The 21778-nt window shown below is 37.8% G+C and overlaps 1 protein-coding gene across 4 annotated transcripts in view; it reads right to left on the minus strand.

Moving 5' to 3' along the window:
- Nucleotides 1-227: 227 nt before the first annotated feature.
- The window catches only part of usp48 (ubiquitin specific peptidase 48), a 181059-nt gene continuing 159508 nt past the window's right edge, over nucleotides 228-21778 (minus strand). For all 4 annotated transcript variants that reach the window (XM_069919155.1, XM_069919151.1, XM_069919150.1 and 1 more), the window contains 7 exons: nucleotides 19617-19723; nucleotides 8264-8368; nucleotides 5894-6055; nucleotides 3490-3615; nucleotides 1914-1962; nucleotides 1651-1677; nucleotides 228-1226 (listed from right to left, as the gene is read on the minus strand). In XM_069919155.1, the coding sequence (XP_069775256.1) occupies nucleotides 1204-1226; nucleotides 1651-1677; nucleotides 1914-1962; nucleotides 3490-3615; nucleotides 5894-6055; nucleotides 8264-8368; nucleotides 19617-19723 (599 nt within the window). In that variant the 3' untranslated portion in view covers nucleotides 228-1203. The remainder of the gene's footprint in view (nucleotides 1227-1650; nucleotides 1678-1913; nucleotides 1963-3489; nucleotides 3616-5893; nucleotides 6056-8263; nucleotides 8369-19616; nucleotides 19724-21778) is intronic.

The raw sequence follows: 21778 nt of genomic DNA on the forward strand, positions 1-21778 counted from the left end.
TAGACAGAAGGGATATGGTTTGCAAGGAGTGTCCACAGGCAAATGTCTGCATGTTTGTTCCAATAAAATCACAATTTACAAATCTCAATGGCATTTCACAATTTGAAATCACCTGTGAAAAGACTCATTGATAAGCAATTATTTACCTATTAAAATCAATATTATAATGTACAGGTGGATCTGCCTCATTTAAGACCCTCTGGCCTAACCTTAAATAATAAATCACATTTTCTGTAACCACCTTTTTTATTTAGTACAGTAAGTTAGGTAATATAACAATTCAAGTGGATTTGTCATTCTTACCACAGCATTTCTACAACAAACGCAATTTGTACAACCCTTTTAACAGGATTTGGGGGGCAAAAAACTATTGAAGCATACTTTCAATTCCTTTTCAAGCAAAAGATTGTATCAAAAAAACCCCAAAACAGTAAAATGTATTAAATCAGGAAGCATTGCATTTATTTACAGCAACTTCAGTGTTGGTACAATGTTACTTGAACACATTTAGAGACATTACTATGTAATAAAGCAGGCAACTATTTCACTGTGTTCACAGCTTCAGTTGCAAAGAACAACCCGACTTAAAAGATCTCTTTCATACTTCCAGAAAATTAAATCTATTCATCTTGTTCTTGCATATTACCACATTGTGAAATGTAATTCTGATGTGTTAATCTGATATTTATTAAACAAATTTACTCAATATTACACAATTTTAAGGTCAACTTGGTGTATCATTCTAAACAGAAATCAACTGTGTGGTAGATCACACAGAAAATTATTACTGGTTTAGTGGCCAATAACAATATACCAGCAGTTATTAGTGCCCATGGAGGGAACTTTACTTCAAGATGCTCGTATAATTAGCCATCAAGAAACCACTTTTGCTTCAAACACATTTTTAGACAGTGAATGGAGAGGAATATTTTTCTCTTAACATCAATCTGGCCATCATCAATTGGCAAGGTAGCATGGAAAGGGGACTTGGTTTCCCTTTGCTCCTTGAAACACACTCGAAACACTGCACTTTTGTGTATAAAGGCAGGAATTCCAAGCAAATTTAAAGACTGGTTGTTTCTTTTTAAAAGTATGAACCAGGTCAGTGTGCATCCCTATATGCCCAGTGCAGTTTCTGAGTGAATTTTACCCCCGTACACCTTCCAACTGCACAACTTCCACTCAGCTGTCTGCAGCTTCACTTCAATGGCCCAACAGACCAGTTCCTGCAACAAGAACCACAGAGCAGTTTAACAACTCTTTATGGCCAGTCAAATGAAGTCATGATGTCATTTACAGTGAATCATCTTACAATGTAATCCCCCTCGCCCCACCCACAAAAAATGCTAAATATGTGTTATTTATTTCTAACACATTAGAACAGGCAAGCAACATCCAAAACATCAGAACCTGGTATTACTGAGAGATGGTGAAATAATAACACAGCTCAAACTGGCCAGATGAACAAAATCAATGCTTAAGGAACAATTACGTTAAAAAACCAATATATCAATTACCTGGGAATACGGTCATTTGCCATATCATTATTAATATTTAGGATACTAATGTAATCCTGGATAGACTGCAAAATAGATTCCGAGGTAGTGTTGAGACACAAGCTTATTTTCAAACATTTTTTAAAAAACTCACCTTTAAAACCCTCCTCAGGCATACATACTGGAAAAAGAATAAAAATATTTATTCAGAGGTGCACATAAAAGCACATTACAAAAACTGCAGAAACTCTTAGTGTTCAGAATAAAAATGTGGTGAATGATAAAATAATCAATACTTTTTCTTCTTTTAGGAATTAAAATGTTAACTTTATGGATTATAAGCCTCGACTGAAATTGGCATTGCTCACTTCATACACAGAATTGTTGAAATGACGTAATTTTAAAATCATCTCCTACCTTGCATTATATCATCCATCGCTGTATAATCAGCAATTGGTTCATCAGCCTTAAGCACAGAAAATAATGAAAACGAATTCAGAAATTAGAATATTTCCCACAGTCAAGAACATCAAGCAAATGGGAAGGGAAGGTTGAGAATCACTGGTCTAGACTCAATTATCACTGAAATATTTTGCTTGAGAAAAATTGTAATTGGCTCATTTCCTTTCGAGTCATGCAACTGAGCACATAACGAGTCAGTGAGGTACGATTAAAACAGTGGTTTTCAATCTTTTTCTTTCCACCCACATACCACCTTAAGTAATCCCTTACTAATTAGAGCACCTATGACATTGGGAATACTTCAAGTGGTATGGGAGCTGTAATGGAAGATTCTAACTGTGTTGTTTTTTTACTTTTGCAGCCTTTGCTTCTGCAAGGCTGAGAACCTGTTTGTTTTTTTAGAATCAGCAGACATAAGCTAAATTCCACCGAGGGGCCAGAGATGCTGTTATCTGATGAAAGGACACCTGTGTACCAAGAACATTTAATCTTCCTGCTTGTTTTGGTCACAGACTGTCAGAGGCCTAGCCTTGCTGCAAAATAAACCATTATATGACTTCTGGATAAGTTTTAAACAAAAGATTAGGAACAATTTAAACTACAACAAAAAGTTTTTTTTTGCTTTTTAAATACATTTATACAGCATGGAAACAAGCCATTCCAGCCCAAGAACCTGTGCCACCCAATTTACATCCAATTAACTTACACCCCCTGGTACATTTCAAACCGTGGGAGAAAACCAAAGCCCCCAGGAAAAACCCTCGCAAACACGGAAAGAACGTTCAAACTCCTTAGAAAGCGCAGGATTTGAATCCCGGTCCTGATCACCTGTGCTGTAACAGCTTTGCACTAACTGCTACACCAATCGTGCCGATAAAAGAAATGGAAAATTGTAGGCTATCTGGTTTGTAGCTAAACCACTAAGATGGGATGAAATGAGTAAACAGAAAGACTGGAGTGAATTTATTTATATTTAATATTTAATATAAACATACAGCAGGATAACAGGCCCTTCTGGCCCTTGAGCCTTGTGCTGCCCAAATATTAACCCACAACCCTAGTACATTTTTTTGGAGGGTGGGAGGAAACAGGAACACCTGGAGGAAATCCATGCAGAAAGGGGAAGAATGTACAAAGCCCTTACAGACAGCGCTGGATTCAAACCCAGGTCACTGGTGCTGTAATAGGATTAAGCTGTCCGCTAAAATCCACATAGATAATTGGAAGGCTTAATTGCCTTGAGCAACCAGCAAAAAATAAATCAGCCAAAATTATAAGTTCAATATCGGTGTTTAATATGGTCAGTTCGCCAATCATGCAACATGCAATCTCAAGCAACTGGAAAATTCACTTATCCGGCATCTATCAATCACCATGGGTGCCTGATACTTTTTAGGGAATGCTGCAAAAGTGTAACCGATTATAAAATTAATGCACGCGATTGGATATATTAAAGTCAATGACACCATTAAAACTAACAGTTTTAATGTTCAGGGTAATATCACCAGTACCAAAAGCCAAATTAAAGTACCTTCAATAGAATGACCGACTCTGGGATGACTCCTAGGCTGCCCAGAGTTGCACTGTCATCTGTTAGCATCCGTCCATCCAGTGACAAGTTCTGATCAAATGGTGCAACAGAAAAGGCATGCATGATCTGCAAAAGGAGTCCTAGAGGGTTAGGATTTCCTCATGTGGGCAATGTACATACTCAGGATCACGAGCGGAATTAGGGTGTGTCCAATAATATAATAATCAGGTCTGAAAAATATTTATTTATTAACACCAATCAAACAGGGAAGTACTTACAGATGCATTCAATGTGTGTACCTTTAATACCAATTTTGATTCATTTAACTAATTCTTTGGGAACTGGAATACCAGCAGTAATGATTTTAGAAATCTTGCAACTTTGGGACACGGTTGGTGTCACTCGTTGGGACATAGCTGTACATTGTATCTGCAGGGGTAACAATTCAACCTACATAACATTGGATTTACCAGATATTTTTCTTTGTATTCTACTCTTCTTATTTTATTTTATGTTGTTATGGGGCCAGAGGACCCCAAAACCCAGCAGCAATAGAAATACACCAAGACAATGGTGTTACTTAAACAAAAGATACTTTTAATTTTCTTTAAACATAAAAACAGGATCAAACTCTAACTTAACCCCCTTCTAATTCGAAGCATACGGATATGTAATGTGTGTGTAAGTTCAGAAAAGTTCTTTGATTCACAGTCCAATCTCACTTCTCATTCCTCCAAGTTCATCGGTATCAGGCAATTCTTAGACTGTGCACAGAATTTTAACAGTTATGTATTTCACCAGGCTTTGGTGCTTGAAAAGTAAATGGTTACCGCTCAGGAAGGTTCTTGTCAGATTTCAGAGAGCGTGTCTTGCCAAAAAATATGCCCCATCGGGGTTTTCCAGATGATAACCTCTTTCTTTCAGCTCATCACAGAGTTCATTTTCTGTTTCTCTTATTTCAAGTGAAACATTATACAGCCAGCCATCTCCTCTTGAATGGATCACAAAGGCTTTGACCTGGCTAAACTAAGCACTCGCAACCCATCTTCAAAATAGGGATTTTCCACAAGCTTGCCAGCTTGTCCTGTTCCAGTCCCAGTTGCTGCTGCTGAACTCTAGAACTGATTTTTTTCTCTCTTTCTCAGAGAAAACCACCCTCTTAGAACAGCCAACTGCACTCAGACTGCAGCACTGCACCCAATCTTCTGAGTTCGTTTATCTATTGCTTGCCAAAACAATAATCCATTACTCCACAGCATGTCAATTAACACCTACTTGTGAGGTCCTTATAGGCATTCTTCAAAGTTTTTGCAAAGGCACTCTGGCATTTTAAATGAGATCTGTTTTGAAGTGTTTGTATGTGAGCTACACTAAAAAACCTGCCATAATTGATCCCCTTTTAAACACATCTATATACAATATAAAATATAACATTATCCGTCACAATGTAAAAAATATTTCTTAATAAACTGAATTATTTCCAATGTAAACATTTAAAAAATGTTGGTGTTGCCCCAGGGAGAGCGGGAAGTGAAGACACAACACTCTCCTGTGGGGTTCTACAGCCCTTCACGCTTCAAGCGGCCTGTTAAAGGATCCAGCGGTGTTTTATTTAAATACTGCCTGTTAGTTCGATGGTGGGGGGGAGGGGGCAGCAGACTGGATCTGGAGCTCAGGTTACCGATGGCTTGAAACTGGAGTCTTGTGTGGCAGCAGAGGCTGTGGGAGCACTGGAGACGACTCCACAGACACTCGCTGATTCTGAGTGATTCTCCTTTAATTATCTTTCACTGATTGTAAGGGGCGCTGGGCAATGCTAATGGCGAATCTTTGTCTGCCTTGGCTAAATGTATTATTACATTTTTATTTTGGTGAATGACCATAAATACTATCTGATTAACCTAATGTAGCCAAAACAAAAATGAGTTTAGCTTAGTCGTACTTAAGAGTCAGCATGTTTCTGAACTGGTTAACTAGTGTAATAGAGATTTTAAGGCCATAAAGTATATGATCCAATATGCCCAGTACTCTTGACAGAATGAGCTCTGCTCTCTTGCTCCAGTCTTCTTTGGCTTGGCTTCGCAGACGAAGATTTATGGAGGGGTAATGTCCACGTCTGCTGCAGGCTCGTTTGTGGCTGACATGTCCGATGCGGGACAGGCAGGCATGGTTGCAAGGGAAAATTGGTGGGTTGGGGTTGGGTTTTTCCTCCTTTGTCTTTTGTCAGTGAGGTGGGCTCTGCGGTCTTCTTCAAAGGAGTTACTGGTTTTTGAAATTACCTACGATTCCAATTATAATTGGTTCTTCTGGTAATTATCTACTGATCATGACTGCAATAAATCAGATGCTTACACTAACAGAACTGGACCTTACTTCAAGCTGGAACCCTCAAAACCATTCTTACCTGTATTTTCAACTCTTTGAGAGTTTGATTGGCTGACACAATGAGTTCCTTTTCCCCTCGAACTCTGTGCCGTGTACTGCGCCGAATTCCCTGTTTATAGTAAGTACTGCTGCCACTTCCAATGCAGGGATGTGTCAATTTTCGCCGCTTTGCTCCATTACTCTGGAAGATTAGAACTCAGAAATTTAGAACTCAGCATGCAACTTCACAGTAGGAAATAAAAAAGTTTACTTAGTCAATCTTGTGTGCATCCCGATCAGTGCAGAATATGGAGTGACATTTCTTGTTCAGTCTGCAGAGACATCATTATTTAATCCCTTATAAATTTTCACTGGTCAGATGTTGTCCATCTTACCTACATAGCCTGATACAAATTCTTCTGTTTCCTTCCCCACCATTTCCTAATTTTTTTTTTAAAGTTCCTCAATTGCAATGATATTAATATCTGATCAAAAATTTTGTTTGAACCTTAATTTGTGTTTAATGGTCCTGACTGACAATACAAATGTCTTCCAGTATGAATATAATCTCAAGGTCATGCAAAGTGTAGACTTCAACTTGAAAATCCTGCAGTCTAAACATTCCTATAAACCAGTGGTTCTCAACCCTTTTCTTTCCACTCACATACCACTTTAAGTATTCCCTATGCCATTGGTACTCTGTGATCAGTAAGGGATTGCTTAAAGTGGTATGTGAGTGGGAAGGGAAGGTTGAGAATCACTGGTCTAGACTCAATTATCACTGAAATATTTTGCTTGAGAAAAATTGTAATTGGCTCATTTCCTTTCGAGTCATGCAACTGAGCACATAACGAGTCAGTGAGGTACGATTAAAACAGTGGTTTTCAATCTTTTTCTTTCCACCCACATACCACCTTAAGTAATCCCTTACTAATTAGAGCACCTATGACATTGGGAATACTTCAAGTGGTATGGGAGCTGTAATGGAAGATTCTAACTGTGTTGTTTTTTTTACTTTTGCAGCCTTTGCTTCTGCAAGGCTGAGAACCTGTTTGTTTTTTTAGAATCAGCAGACATAAGCTAAATTCCACCGAGGGGCCAGAGATGCTGTTATCTGATGAAAGGACACCTGTGTACCAAGAACATTTAATCTTCCTGCTTGTTTTGGTCACAGACTGTCAGAGGCCTAGCCTTGCTGCAAAATAAACCATTGTATTCAAAGTGATAAGCTGAAAATTATGTTATTCGATAGAAGCCTAGGCATGCTAGTTGCTCGCTTATCTTTCTTGCTGTGCTGGGAATAGGTGCTTGGGTAAGCAGTTTTTGGGTAATATAAGCCATGATCCCGCTGCTGAAGTCTGAGACTCTTCGAGAGGTGGCAACATCTCTCAGCAAGAAGAAGAACTTCTAGAGTCCAGCCAACGTCCCAGTCGGGGGAGGTGGAGAAGCTGCTACCGGTGCCCCGACAACCTACTCCAAGTGTGTAGTCGTTGCCTCGCTTCGGCGGTTGGGACCAGTCCAGGCGTTGATAAGTATAGTTGGGAAGGGCTTGCATATTGTAGTTTGAAATCAGCTTTTGAATTTGTAATAAACATTTGTATAACTGAACTGCTCTCGGTGTGTGTGTGTCTATTTTCTTTCGGTAGCTCAAACACTGTGACCAATCTAAAACGAACAAAATAAGAGGTACAAGTTTACCCAAGACAGGAATGGAAAGAAAAAGGTTGAGAACCACTGCTATAAACTCTCTCTGTAAAGATCCAATTGAATAATTTATCCCATCCCAAATGCCCAGTGTTTTAATTGGGCATTTTTAAATTGACTCAGTGGATTGTTACAGGCACATGCTATTTAACACTGTGCATGGAATATGGACAGGAATAATTCCAAATTTTACATAAATTTTGAACATCTAAAGGCTCCTGCCTGTTTTTTGCTCAAACCCAAGGGAAAGGGCTCAGTCTCGAGATGTTTGTTTCCTCTGGATGCTATGTTACCTGCTGAGTTTATCCAGGATATTTATGTTACTCTCGATCCCAAAATCTACAGACTTTCTCATTTAACTTTGTTTCTAAAGATACTTTTTGCCTTACAAATACATTTGCAATGATTATCAGCCTTCATGTTGGCCTGAGTATATTTGCCAACCATCAAATTACAATATAATAGAATCACAGAATTAGAGCACAGTTAAAAGCTCTTCGGTCCATCATGTCCAATGCTAACAAAGCTAAAGAATGTCAAAAAAATTGCAGGTGCCAGACATTTAAAATAAAGGCTGCATCTGATCTGAGAGAAAAGAAACACATGCAACATTTCACCAAGCCCCTTTGTCGGGACTGGACCTTGATGTGGTTTTTGTTTTGCAGTCACTCTTATGTCACTCTCAACAGAATCAAATGGATGCTACCTGGTTGAAGTCGGGATCCTTCTCTCCTTCTACTTTGCCTTCCTCTCGGTCCTCCTCAGCCTCAGAACCACTTAAATTTAACTCTGGCGCACCTTCTTTCATCACCTAAGGAATAATACAGTGATCAGTGGTCACAACTGTGTAGGTTACAGTTTCAAGCCAAGCATACAATCATTCAGCTTTAGAATATAAGAATACAGAGAGTCAGATGATACTATGCCACATTGGCTACAAGGTACATGGGGGAGGGTCGTATGACAAAGGAGTCAGGTCAGATCGTTAGTTACTCTTTACTTTCTGTGGACGCTGCGTAACCTGCTGAGTTTCTCCAGTACATTTGGGAACTGCACTTGTTTCCAACTTAGTTTTGAACTGTTACCAAGATTTTTCATCTATATTGAGAATAGTTTGAGGTCCAACTCTGATTAGTATGACACTACAATGCATTAGCCTGATGACCTTAAACCAATTGCATATTCAGGAGTTTGATACAACTATCACACTTCTGAATAACAGACCCAATCAGAGATTCATTTAAGGACTTGTACATTGCTGGACAATGAAGATTTTTCTTCCTGAATACTTTTGGATGTATTTTATGGATTTTGGGTTGCTGATCACAAAAATCGCCCTACATTTTTCCTATTGCGTACCAGTTTGAAGATATTTTTATGATTTCCTGTCATATTTTAACTCTTCTTCAGGCATACAAAACCATGAAGGGCAACAAGTCATTTTCTGCTTTCGCAGTTCCCGGCTGATCTTGATGTGGTCAATGACAAACATGGTGAAAAGTTTCACCAGGACACTGCGACCCTGGAAAAGCGGTATCAGGAATCCATCAATGCTGGCTGACTATTGTTGGACACTGACACAAGAGGCATCAGATGCTGAGTACAAATGAAAATTAGCAGCAAAACATTTTGAATTTAGTTGAACTAAATGCATCAGGCATCAACCTGGTAAATTAAATAAAAGTTGATTTAATGTTTCCCTATGTGATACAGCAAATCCTTTGTATTCAGTTTGAAGTTGTCTCTCATAATCCCCAAATTTATTTCAGGAAGCAAACCTTTTGAAAAAAAATTGTTGTCCAGTGATGTTTATACACAGTTAGTACAGTTTACAGAAAGACTGTACAGGGGTTTTATGTGATGTCATGTATGGACTTTGACAATAAATTTGAACTTCAAAACAACAAAAAAAAAATCAGAAAACACTGGAAACAGGTCCACAGGTCAGGCAGCACATATGAAGAAGAAGGAAACAGTGTGCTGAGAAAATTCTATTTTTAATTTCAGATTTTCAGCATCTGCAGATTTATTTTATTTCCTATTCACCCTACTTGCTGTCATTTGTTCTTTTATCTAATCTTCTACTCAACTTAGCTCAACATTCACATCGATCTGAGCACCTTACAGCTTTATTGTACTTATCTAATTATTGTTTTTTGGAAAATCTAAACATCCAATCCAAAAGATTTATCATGTACTTTACCTGTTACACCTCACACTCTGCAGTCTACTACATGAATGTTCCATGTTCAAGTCTAACAAGTTGTTTTATTGTTCCGTGGGTAACTAATCTTTAAAAATTTCCTGTTTAATTAGCTTAGCAATAAATGATAAAAGCATTTTTTTAAAACATTTTCATCATTTCCATTTTTAAAATATGAAATTGCATTTGTAAAATTCTGATTTTTATACATTATGACATTACAGAACAAAAGTCAAGATACTCAACTGATGAATCAATTTGAAATGATTTAATTCCATCAACTATTCTCCCCATGTAGTGAACATTCATTTTAAAATAAACTAAATAAAATTAATAGAATGAATCGTGGAGAATATATTCTAAATTTCAAATACAAAGATATTCCTGATGACAGTATATTAAATAGTTATTTATACAATTAGATGTGTGTGTTTTCCATATTATTAAAATTTTGGGAGGCACAGTTGGTGTAGTGGTTAGTGCAACGCCAGCGATCGGGACCAGGGTTCAAGGAGTTTGTATGTTCACCTTGTGTCTACGTGGATTTTCCCTGGAGACTACGGTTTCCTTCCACCATTCAAAACATACTGGGGGCTGTAGATTAATTGGGTGTAATTGGATGGCACGGGCTCGTGGGCCGTAAAACCTGAAATGACCTGTTACTGTACTGTATGTCTAAATTTAAATTAAAAAATCAGTATTTTCATTTGAAGGCTTCAACCATTAACTTATCCTTTGGTAACCAAAATGCTTTCACTTGTGCTCCTTTCTGCACAAAAACAATGTGCCTTTCAAAGGGACATTTTATATCCTTAGTTGAAATATGTACAAATCTAATTTTCAGTATTTAATCAGTGTTAATTTCCCCTAATCTGCCATTTAATGGATTAATGAAACCCATCAGTAAACCTGGCAAAATTGTGTACAGAAGAGATTCTGGTCCAAGAAAACAGAGGCTTGCCAATGGAAATGAATCTCAGCAATGCTGGTCATGGAAACATTTTGCAATAATAAGAATAAATCAAATTGCCACTTTGTTCAGTTAAAATCTGAAAGTCAGAGAACTATTTTTGTTTCCAACTTTCTTGGTCATAAAGCAGTCATTTCAGTCTATGTATATTACTATGAAACAAATTGGACACAATTAAGAACAGATTTCTAATCTAATCTAAAACAAGATATTATTGAGATGGCTGAGATCAATCTCCCTTGAACAAATGTATCTTGAGTCATGTGATGGAGTAGTGGCTGGTAGGAGAATACCAGCCCTCTCCAGAAAAGGAAAAAAGTGAAGAAAAAGCAAAGCCATAGACACACAAATCACAACAAATAAGTAAAGGTGTGGAGAAAATGGCACCTAATAAAGAAAAGCCAAAAACAACGGGAAGAAAAGAAGAAATAAAGACGCCAGAAGAGAAAGGTGAAGGCCTTACCTGCACGAAAAAGCAGGGACTCGCCGTGGAAAGAGGAGCCCACTCCCCGAGGTTAGTGGAGACCCCGCAGGGTCGCAACCCACTAATCTAAGGACTGCAAAAATGGCTCACGGAGCCAAACAAGAGCGTGCAACTGCGCATGACAAGGACAACACCGACGGGAGGGGGGACCAGCTGTGGAGTGGAACTCCACAGCGTGAACAACTGAGAGAGACCCGACAGCAGGGCTCCCAGCTGGAAGATAAAGAAAACAACAGGAATGGGAGGGGTGAGAAAGAAAAAAAGGAAACTAGAGACACAACAGATAACCAACCCAGAAGAAGAGGACCAACATCTAGACACCATGGGAAAAAAAACCCAACAAACTGAGACAAGCAGCTCAACAAGAAAGTCAGAAGAGACACAGATACAAGGAAGAGAAATAGAAGACACAAACCCAAGAGCAGACACAGAAAAAGGAGAACACCAAGCTCTGCACAGAGGAATAGGAGATAAAATTAATGGACAGTACATAGATTTAAAAAAAAATTTTCAAGGACAAATAAAAGCATTAGAAGAATGGGTGACACTAGAACTTAGTGAAATGAAAAGAAAAATGAAAAGTACAGAAGAAAAAGTGAGTAGAATAGAGCTGGTCATAACAGATTTAGGGAAAAGATTAGAATATGTGGAAGAACGTGTAATGGGAGTAGAAATGGAAATGAACAACTTAAAAAAAAAATTGGAAGAAAGTGATAAAAAAGTTAAAGAAACACAGGAGTTGTTAACTCAGAAGATGGATATAATGGAAAACTATAGTAGGCGAAACAATATAAAGATAATGGGCCTTAAGGAAGATGAAGAAGGCAAAGATATGAAAGAATTTATAAAAGAATGGATCCCAAAAGTCCTGGGAATGCCAGAAATGCAGGAAGGAATGGAAATAGAAAGGGCACACGGAACATTAGCCCCGAAACCACATAACATAACATAACAATTACAGCACGGAAAACAGGTCATTAGGCCCTTCTAGTCTGCACCGAACCAAACACCCCTTTCTAGTCCCACCTCCCTGCACAATGCCCATAACCCTCCATCTTCTTCTCATCCATATACCTGTCCAACCTTTTCTTAAATAATACAATTGACTCCGCCGCCACTATTTCTCCCGGAAGCTCATTCCACACGGCTACCACTCTCTGAGTAAAGAAGTTCCCCCTCATGTTACCTCTAAACCTCTGCCCCTTAATTCTTAACTCATGTCCTCTTGTTTTAATCTTTCCTCCTCTTAACGGAAATAGTCTATCCACATCCACTCTGTCTATCCCTTTCATAATCTTAAATACTTCTATCAAATCCCCTCTCAACCTTCTACGCTCCAAAGAATAAAGACCTAATCTGTCCAATCTCTCCCTATACTCTAGATGCTTAAACCCAGGTAACATTCTGGTAAACCTTCTCTGCACTCTCTCCACTCTGTTTATATCCTTCCTATAATTAGGCGACCAGAACTGCACACAGAACTCCAAATTAGGCTGCACCAACGTCTTATACAGTCTCAACATCACCTCCCAACTCCTATATTCCATGCAATGATTGATAAAGGCCAGCATACTAAAAGCCTTCTTCACCACCCTATTCACGTGAGTTTCTACCTTCAGGGAATGATGTACCGTCACTCCTAAATCTTTCTGCTCTTCTGTATTCATCAATGCTCTCCCATTTACTACGTATGTCCTATTCTGATTCTTCTTACCAAAATGAAGCACCTCACACTTATCAGCATTAAATTCCATCTGCCATTTTTCAGCCTACTTTTCTAAGCAGCTCAAATCCCTCTGCAATCCTTGAAAACCTTCTTCATTATCCACTATTCCACCTATCACAACAAAAACCAAGATCCGAGTTAGTAAAATTCCTGAGATACACGACAAGAGAAAATATATTGGAGAAGGCAATGAATAAAATGAGAGAAGACAAAAAACCACTGGAATACAAAGGTCAAAAAAAATTTTCTACCCAAACATAAGTTTTGAGCTCCTGAAGGAGTTTAATGCAACAAAATCGATCCTATGGAAGAAAGGCTATAAGTTTATGTTAAGATATCCAGCGGTGCTTAAAACAGTTATCCCGGGGCAGCAAAACAGATTGTTCTCGGATCCAGAGAAAGCACAAGAATTTACAGAACGTCTGCAAGACAGAAAGAGAGATGAAGAGATGTAACAAGAACAAAGAATGACGACAAACTACATATAAAGAAGTAAAAATAATGTATAAGTTAGAACTAAAGGAGGGAAGAAAAAGGAAGGGAGAAGTGGGGAGAAAAAAGGAGGGATTAAAAAAATTAATAATAAATAAATAAAACATAAATAGAAAAAGAGAAGAAATGAGGGGGAGCTCTGTTGTAATGTGAAGATAAAAGTCTTTTCTGGAGGGGGTTGGGTGGGAGAGAATAACAATCACTGTGAAATCAGGTGACACTTGTTAACGGGTTCGCAGTCCGAATGGAGAGGGGTGTTGTGGTTGCCTAGCAAGGGACAAGAGGGAAGAGGCGACTTGGGCGGTGGGGGGGTGGTGGAGAGAGACACTTGTGGTTAAGGGAATTTTAGATGTGGGAATGGTTGAAATATTTTATGTTTTAGAAGTGTTGTCATACAGTGCGTTCAAAAAAAGAAAACTGAGAAATAGAAATGGGGAAAAGGGGAAAGGTGGTGGCGAGGAAGCGGAAATGAGATGTAAACAAAGTATGAGATGGCCATGTTCAACTATAGGACTATAAATATTAACGGAATACATAACCAAATCAAAAGGTAGAGGCTATTAAATTTACTGAAAAAAAAATTGATATAGCATTCGTGCAGGAAATGCATCTAACTGAAGTGAAACACAAGAAATTAAGGAGAGACTGGGTAGGGCACGTAATGGCAGCAACATATAACTCAAAAGACAGAGGTGTAGCCATATTAATCATTAAAAATGTACCAATCAAAATAGAGGAGGAAATAATAGATCCAGCAGGGAGGTATGTAATGATAAAGTGTCAGATATATTCAGAAATTTGGAATTTGCTCAATATATATGCACCTAATGAAGAGAATCAGAAGTTTATGCAAGATATCTTTTTGAAGATTGTAGATACTCAGTGGAATATATTGATAGGAGGGGACTTTAACCTTAATTTGGATTCAAAGATGGATAAAACTGGACAAAAGACTAGCAGAAATTACAAAGTAGCAAATTTATGGTTAAATCAATGCAGGAAATGCAACTTTTGGATATATGGAGGAGACAACACCCAAAGGAGAAGGAATACTCATATTATTCGAGTAGACATAAAACATACTCAAGGATTGACCTGTTCCTGTTGTCAGCCCATATCCAAGGGAATGTTAGGAAAATGGAATATAAAGCTAGATTGTTATCGGATCACTCACCCCTGTTATTTGCAATAGAACTGGAGGACATCCCACAAGAACGGAGAGATGGAGATTAAACTTCATGCTACTTAAAAGACAGGATTTTAGAGAATTCACTGAGCGCCAAATTAAAATGTACTTTGAAATAAATACAGAATCAGTGAATGATAAGTTTATACTATGGGATGCAATGAAAGCGTTCATCAGAGGGCAGATAATAAGTTATGTAACTAAGATGAAGAAGGACTACAATCGGGAAATAGAACAGTTGGAAAGGGAAATAGTAAGTACAGAAAAAGAACTAGCAACAAGGGAAGATACAACAAAAAGAAGAGAAATGGCAGACAAAGAAATAAAATACGAAACACTACAAATTTATCAGGTGGAGAAGAACATAATGAAGACAAAGCAGAAGTATTATGAGCTAGGGGAAAAAATGCACAAAATACTAGCTTGGCAGCTTAAAACAGAACAAGCTAAAAGAACGGTATTGCCATCAAGGAAAAAGGACAAACAAATTACATATAACCCCACAGAGATCAATGAAAACTTCAAGGAATTCTATGAGCAATTATACCGAACTGAGAATGAAGGGAAAGAAGACCAAATAGATGAGTTTCTAGCTAAAATTGAACTACTGAAATTGCAAGAAGAGGAGAAAAACAAACTGATAAAAACATTTGAAATGGAGGAAATACAGGATATATTAAAAACGCTACCGAACAATAAAATACTTGGAGAGGACGGACTCCCGATAGAATTCTATAAAACATTTAAAGACTTATTAATTCTTCCACTCCTGGAAGTAGTGAACCAGATTGAAGAAACACAAAGCTTCCCAGATTCATGTAAAACAGCAATAATTACTGTAATACCAAAGACGGGGAAAGATCCACTAACACCAGAATCTTATAGACCAATATCTCTACTTAACTCAGATTATAAGATAATAGCAAAACTATTAGCAAAAATTTTTGCCGATTGTGTACCAAAAATAATAAAACTAGATCAAACTGGATTTATTAAGAAAAGACGAAGAACAGAAAATATCTGTAAGTTCATTAACTTAATCCATGCAGAACAAGGAAAGACGCCAACAGTGGCAGTTGCTTGAGATACAGAGAAAGCCTTTGACAGGGTAGAATGGAATTATTTATTCAAAGTACTACAGAGGTTCAACCTACCAGAGAAATATATTAATTGGATTAAAACATTATATAAGGGACCATTGGCAAAGGTGACAGTAAATGGATATATATCGAACCAATTTAAATTAAGCAGGTCAACTAGGCAGGGATGTCCACTATCTCCCTCACTGTTCGCTTTAGCTATAGAACCCTTGGCAGAACTGATAAGAACAGAAAATAAAAGGGATAAAAATAAAAGAGAAGGAATATAAAATCAGTCTATTTGCAGATGACGTCATAGTATACTTAACAGAACCAGAATTATCAATAAAAGAATTACATAAGAAATTGAAGGAATATGGAGAAATATCAGGTTACAAGATCAACGCAAATAAAAGTGAAGCGATGCCAATTAATAATGTGAATTTCACAAAGTTTAAGAAAGAATCACCATTTAAATGGCAAACACAAGCAATCCGATACCTAGGTATTAGACTAGATAATAATCTACACAAATTAAATTATCAGCTATTATTGAAGAAATTACCATATAACCATATAACCACTTACAGCACAGAATAGGCCAGTTCGGCCCTACTAGTCCATGCCGTAGCAAATCCCCACCCTCCTAGTCCCACTGACCAGCACCCGGTCCATACCCCTCTAGTCCCCTCCTATCCATGTAACGATCCAGTCTTTCCTTAAATGTAACCAATGATCCCGCCTCGACCACGTCTGCCGGAAGCTCATTCCACATCCCCACCACCCTCTGCGTAAAGAAATTTCCCCTCATGTTCCCCTTATAATTTTCCCCCTTCAATCTTAAACCGTCCTCTAGTTTGAATCTCCCCCTTTCTTAATTGAAAAAGCCTATCCACATTTACTCTGTCTGTCCCTTTTAAAATCTTAAACACCTCTATCAAGTCCCCTCTCAATCTTCTATACTCCAGAGAAAAAAGCCCCAGTCTGCACAACCTTTCCCTGTAACTCAGACCCTGAAATCCTGTCAACATTCTCGTGAACCTTCTCTGCACTCTCTCTATTTTGTTTATATCTTTCCTATAATTTGGTGACCAAAACCGTACACAGTACTCCAAATTTGGCCTCACCAATGCCTTGTACAATTTCATCATAACCTCCCTACTCTTGAATTCAATACTCCGATTTATGAAGGCCAACATTCCAAATGCCTTCTTCACCACACATCTACCTGAGTATCAGCCTTGAGGGTACTATTTACCATCATTCCTAAATCCCTTTGTTGCTCTGCACTCCTCAATTGTCTACCATTCAATGTATATGACCTATTTAAATTTGCCTTTCCAAAATGTAGCACCTCACATTTATCTGCATTAAATTCCATCAGCCATTTCTCAGCCCACACCTCCAGCCTTCCTAAATCACCTTTTAATCTACGGTAATCTACCTCACTGTCCACAACACCACCAATCTTTGTGTCATCCGCAAACTTGCTTATCCAATTCTCCACCCCTACATCCAGATCGTTAATATATATAACAAATAATAGTGGACCCAGGACCGAACCCTGAGGAACTCCACTAGTCACCGGCCTCCAATTGGACAAACAATTTTCTACCACTACTCTCTGACACCTTCCATCCAACCACTGCTGAATCCATTTCACTACCTCCTTATTTATACCTAATGGCTCCACCTTTTTTCCTAACCTCCTGTGGGGAACTTTGTCAAAAGCTTTACTAAAGTCCAAATAGACATCCACAGCTTTCTCTTCATCAACCTTTTTTGTAACCCCCTCGAAGAACTCAATCAGGTTTGTCAAGCATGATCTACCCCTGAAAAAACCATGCTGATTACTCCCTATCAATCCCTGTACCTCCAAAAATTTGTAAATAGCATCCCTCAGAACACTTTCCAACAACTTGTCCACCACAGACGTCAGAATTACAAGATGACTTAGAACATTGGAAAGACTTATAACTAACACTGATAGGAAGGGTAAATTGCATTAAAATGAATATCTTCCCAAGGATATAATACTTATTTCAATTGTTACCAATTCCCTTAACAGAAAAATTCTTTAATGAGCTGAAGAAAATTCTTATGGAAAGGGGGAAACCAAGGATAGTGGTAGATAAATTAAACAGAATGGTACAAACAAGGGGGCTTACAGCTACCAAACTTTTAAGAATTATTATAGAGCAGCACAATTAAGATATCTATCAGATTTTTATCAAACAAGGGAATCACCAGATTTGACCAGGTTAGAGCTAGATAAAATAGGGGAGAAGGTACCAGAACATATACTTAATAAGTTGGACGAAAAACTGGTGCAACATAGAAGTTCACCAGTACTGCACCATCTGCTCAACATTTGGAAGAAGATTCATTTAGAAAGGAAAAATACAAATTACCAACTACCAAAATTATTATTGATGCAAAATCAACTAATCCCTTTCACAATAGATATCCTTTCTTTTAGAGAATGGGAGAGAAAAGGGATCAAAAGAATAGAAAATTGTTTTTTGGGAAATAATTTATTATCTTTTGAACAAATGAAGTACAAATATGGTATAACTCGGTACAATGTTTGCATACCTCTAACTGAAAACCTACTTAAAGGAAAATTGGGAAGCAGGCTGAGGTTACCAAAAGGAAGCAGCTTTGAATATATGATTACAGACACAATGATAATTAAAAGATTTATAACATGTACATCAAACTGCAAGAAAAAGAGAATGATGAAATAAGCTGTAAACCCAAAAAGTGGAAACAAGATCTAAACATAAAGATAAAAAATGAAAAATGGAAAAAGCTCTGCTCCAGAACTATGAGAAACGCAATAAACATGAGGTTACGCATGATACAATATAATTGGTTACACAGGCTATATATCATGCTCCACAAGTTAAATAAATGGGACCCAACAGTATCAGATAGTGTTTTCGCTGTAAGAAGGAAACGGGAACAACAGTACATGCAATTTGGGCATGTGAGGAAGTTGAAAAATTTTGGGAAGATCTAAATCAGGTATTAAATAAAATCACAAAAAGCAACATACCAAAAAATCCAGAGATCTTTCTTCTAACTAATATAAGTAAAGAATTAGGCCTCAAACTGGATAAAGCGCAAAATAGATTTATTATGATAGCCTTAGCTGTAGCAAAAAAATGTTTAATGTCAACTTGGAAATCAGAAGAGAGGCTGAGAATACAGCAATGGTACATAGAAATGAATAAATGTATTCCATTGGAAAAAATAACATATAATTTAAAAAATAAAGTCACTGTATTCGAACAAACTTGGGAACCGTACATGGGACACAACAGAGAGGGCCTACCGCAGACCTCCACCCCCTTAAATGATAGAATGAGAAGAAGTCAAAATGAACTGACTCAGTGTGTAAAAGTAGATGATGCAATTTTCTTGTTCATTTTCACTGTGTGATGACATTGTTTAATGGGTTTGTTGTATCATATATGTTGAACGTTGAGTGGGTAGGGAGGAGGGGTGGGAAGGGAGGGGAGAAAATGACCCTGTATATTCAAGAGGGAAATGTTTGTGTGTATTTTGGTTCATAGTGTGAAAAATAAAAAAATTTAAAAAAAGGTTGTACTGTTCAATCAGATGACAATAAACTTGACTTGATTAAAAGTATTAAAAAAAATCCCCCAAAAAAACAAATGTATCTTGAGGTACACTGGTTGCTTTGGTATCCACTGCTGTGGCACTTCAAATAGGATCTTGGTAAAAGGTTAGCAAATGTCTCGTTTAAATCAGACACACAACGGTAAGTGCATTGTGATGGACTGCACTGCTCACTGCCCAAATCCAGCAGTTGGATGACAATTAGCTTTTACTTAGCACCATTAATTACATTACAGCACCCATTTCATCAGTGCAATTTATGAAAGATTCTTACCTTTATACTTTCCACCACTTTACGGATATATATAGTGGCCTGAGTATACTCTCTTAAATCTCGTTGCTGTTGGCAAAGTAATCCTTCCCGACATTCTCCACATAGACCTGCGTGTGCCACAATACAAAGGAAAAATAAATGACCTTTCAACATCAAATAAATTCTGTGCTCTTAGTAGTATGAAGTAAAAGGGAGAACAGAAATCTTCGACCTAAGTGGTCTTTTCTGGCTCCAGACTTTTAGGTGTTCATGTAATTAATTTGGCTTCAGCCACCTTTGGCTTACAGCTTTTTCCTTTCACACAATCTCAGCAAAACCAAAACTGCAACCTCAAAATTCAATCCCAAAGTGCCCTATGGCCCTCAACCAAACACAATGCCAAATTAAACAAAATCTCTTCTGCCTGCAATAATCATCTCTCTCCATTCCTTGCACACTAATGCCGAATTAAAAGCCTCTTAAAGACTACTCTTATACCTGCTTTCACCATCACTCCTGGTAGCCCCTTCCAAACACTTACCTTTGAAAGGAAACCAGGGGATGGATTTTCAGGACTTGGACCCATTGACAATGAAGTCCAAGTTAGGATAGCATACAACTTGGAGGGTAGTTTTCAGGGATAAAAGTGATGGGTTGAGAGATGAAATTTGGGTACTTTTAACCGAGGAACCCTTTTTTTTTTGAAGATGTGGCTGAAGTGACAGTCCATGAAAGATATTTCTGTGGACTTGCAGAGGCATCTAATACAATCTCTATTAATGTGGTTTAATTTGAAACTCATTGAATTATTGGCAAATATTGACAGTCTTAGCACAAAGGGTTTGAACAATACGAAAGAACAAAGATAATGGGCAGGAAGTCAAATAGGCAAATAATTACACTGGACAATGAAGATTTTGCTTCCTGAACACTTTTGGGTGTATTTTATGGATTTTGGGCCGCTGATCATGAAAATCTCCTTATCACCTTATCAGGTACCCGTATTTTAAATATAACCTATTTTTGTGATTCCCTGTCATATTTTAAGTCTACTTCAAGCAGACAAAACCATATAGAGCCACATGCCATTGATATTCATTTTCTGCATTCGCACTTGGACTTCTTCCCTGCTGATCTTGGTGCCGTCAGTGACGAACATGGTGAAAGGTTTCACCAGGACATTGAACTAATGCAACGTTTCAGCTTTGTTACACAATTAAACATGCGAAATTCAATAAACGTTCATTTAATGTTTCTCCAGTTTCCAATGAGATACAGCAAATTAGAAATGATCTTTGTATTCATCTTGAAGTTGTTTATTATAACCCCCAATTTCAGGAAGCCAACTGTTTGAAAATATTTGTTTGTCCAGTGTTATCTGTGGGATTCACCAAAGTTCAAGTATTGATAGCACGTGCGCGTGGACCAGAAAGCTACACATCCAAGTCCACTAACAATACAAGACGAGCAGCTCTGTAAACAGAATAAATTGAATTGCAAGAAGAAAGTAAAGCTGGAAAAGCTAATGAGAAATAGATTTCAATGTAGACAAATGGACTACTTGCTAAAACCTGAAGAGGTATAAAAAAGGGAGGTGCACAGAGACTTGAGATGCATTTGCAAAGATCATTCAAATATTCTGATCAGGTATACAAAATGATCAAAAAGACTTATGGAATGCTGGTGTTAGAATTGAGGGGATTAGTGTCTGAAGTTATGCCAGAGTGATACAGGCCTGGTTAATGATGCCTGGAGGACTGCAGCTGTTTTGACCACCCCAATACAGGAGCTATATATTGGTGAGGGAGAACAAGGCAGGTTTACCTGAATAAGTGCAGAGCCCCAAGTATAAAAAAATTACAAATGAGAAGATTAAAAACGATTATCAAAATTTTAAGACATCCACTGAGAATGGTTTGGGCGGCTGGACAGGAACAAAGAGAAGCTGGTCAGGCAGCATCAACGGAGAGAAATGGGACAGTCAACTTCTCAAGTTAGGACTACTTCTTTTACATGGGGAGTCAAGAACTTAGAGACATGATTTTAAAAAGAAATCCCCCACAAATTAAATTGGCACAATTTATTTAGTTCATAGCTGAGATTTATGTCAAACAATTTGAGCAAAAGCAGGATTAAGTCTCAGTCAGCCTTGGTTTCCATACTTATTGAAACAGCCTTGGAGG

Source organism: Narcine bancroftii, chromosome 2 (assembly GCF_036971445.1).
Source record: "Narcine bancroftii isolate sNarBan1 chromosome 2, sNarBan1.hap1, whole genome shotgun sequence".
NCBI lineage: Eukaryota > Metazoa > Chordata > Chondrichthyes > Torpediniformes > Narcinidae > Narcine > Narcine bancroftii.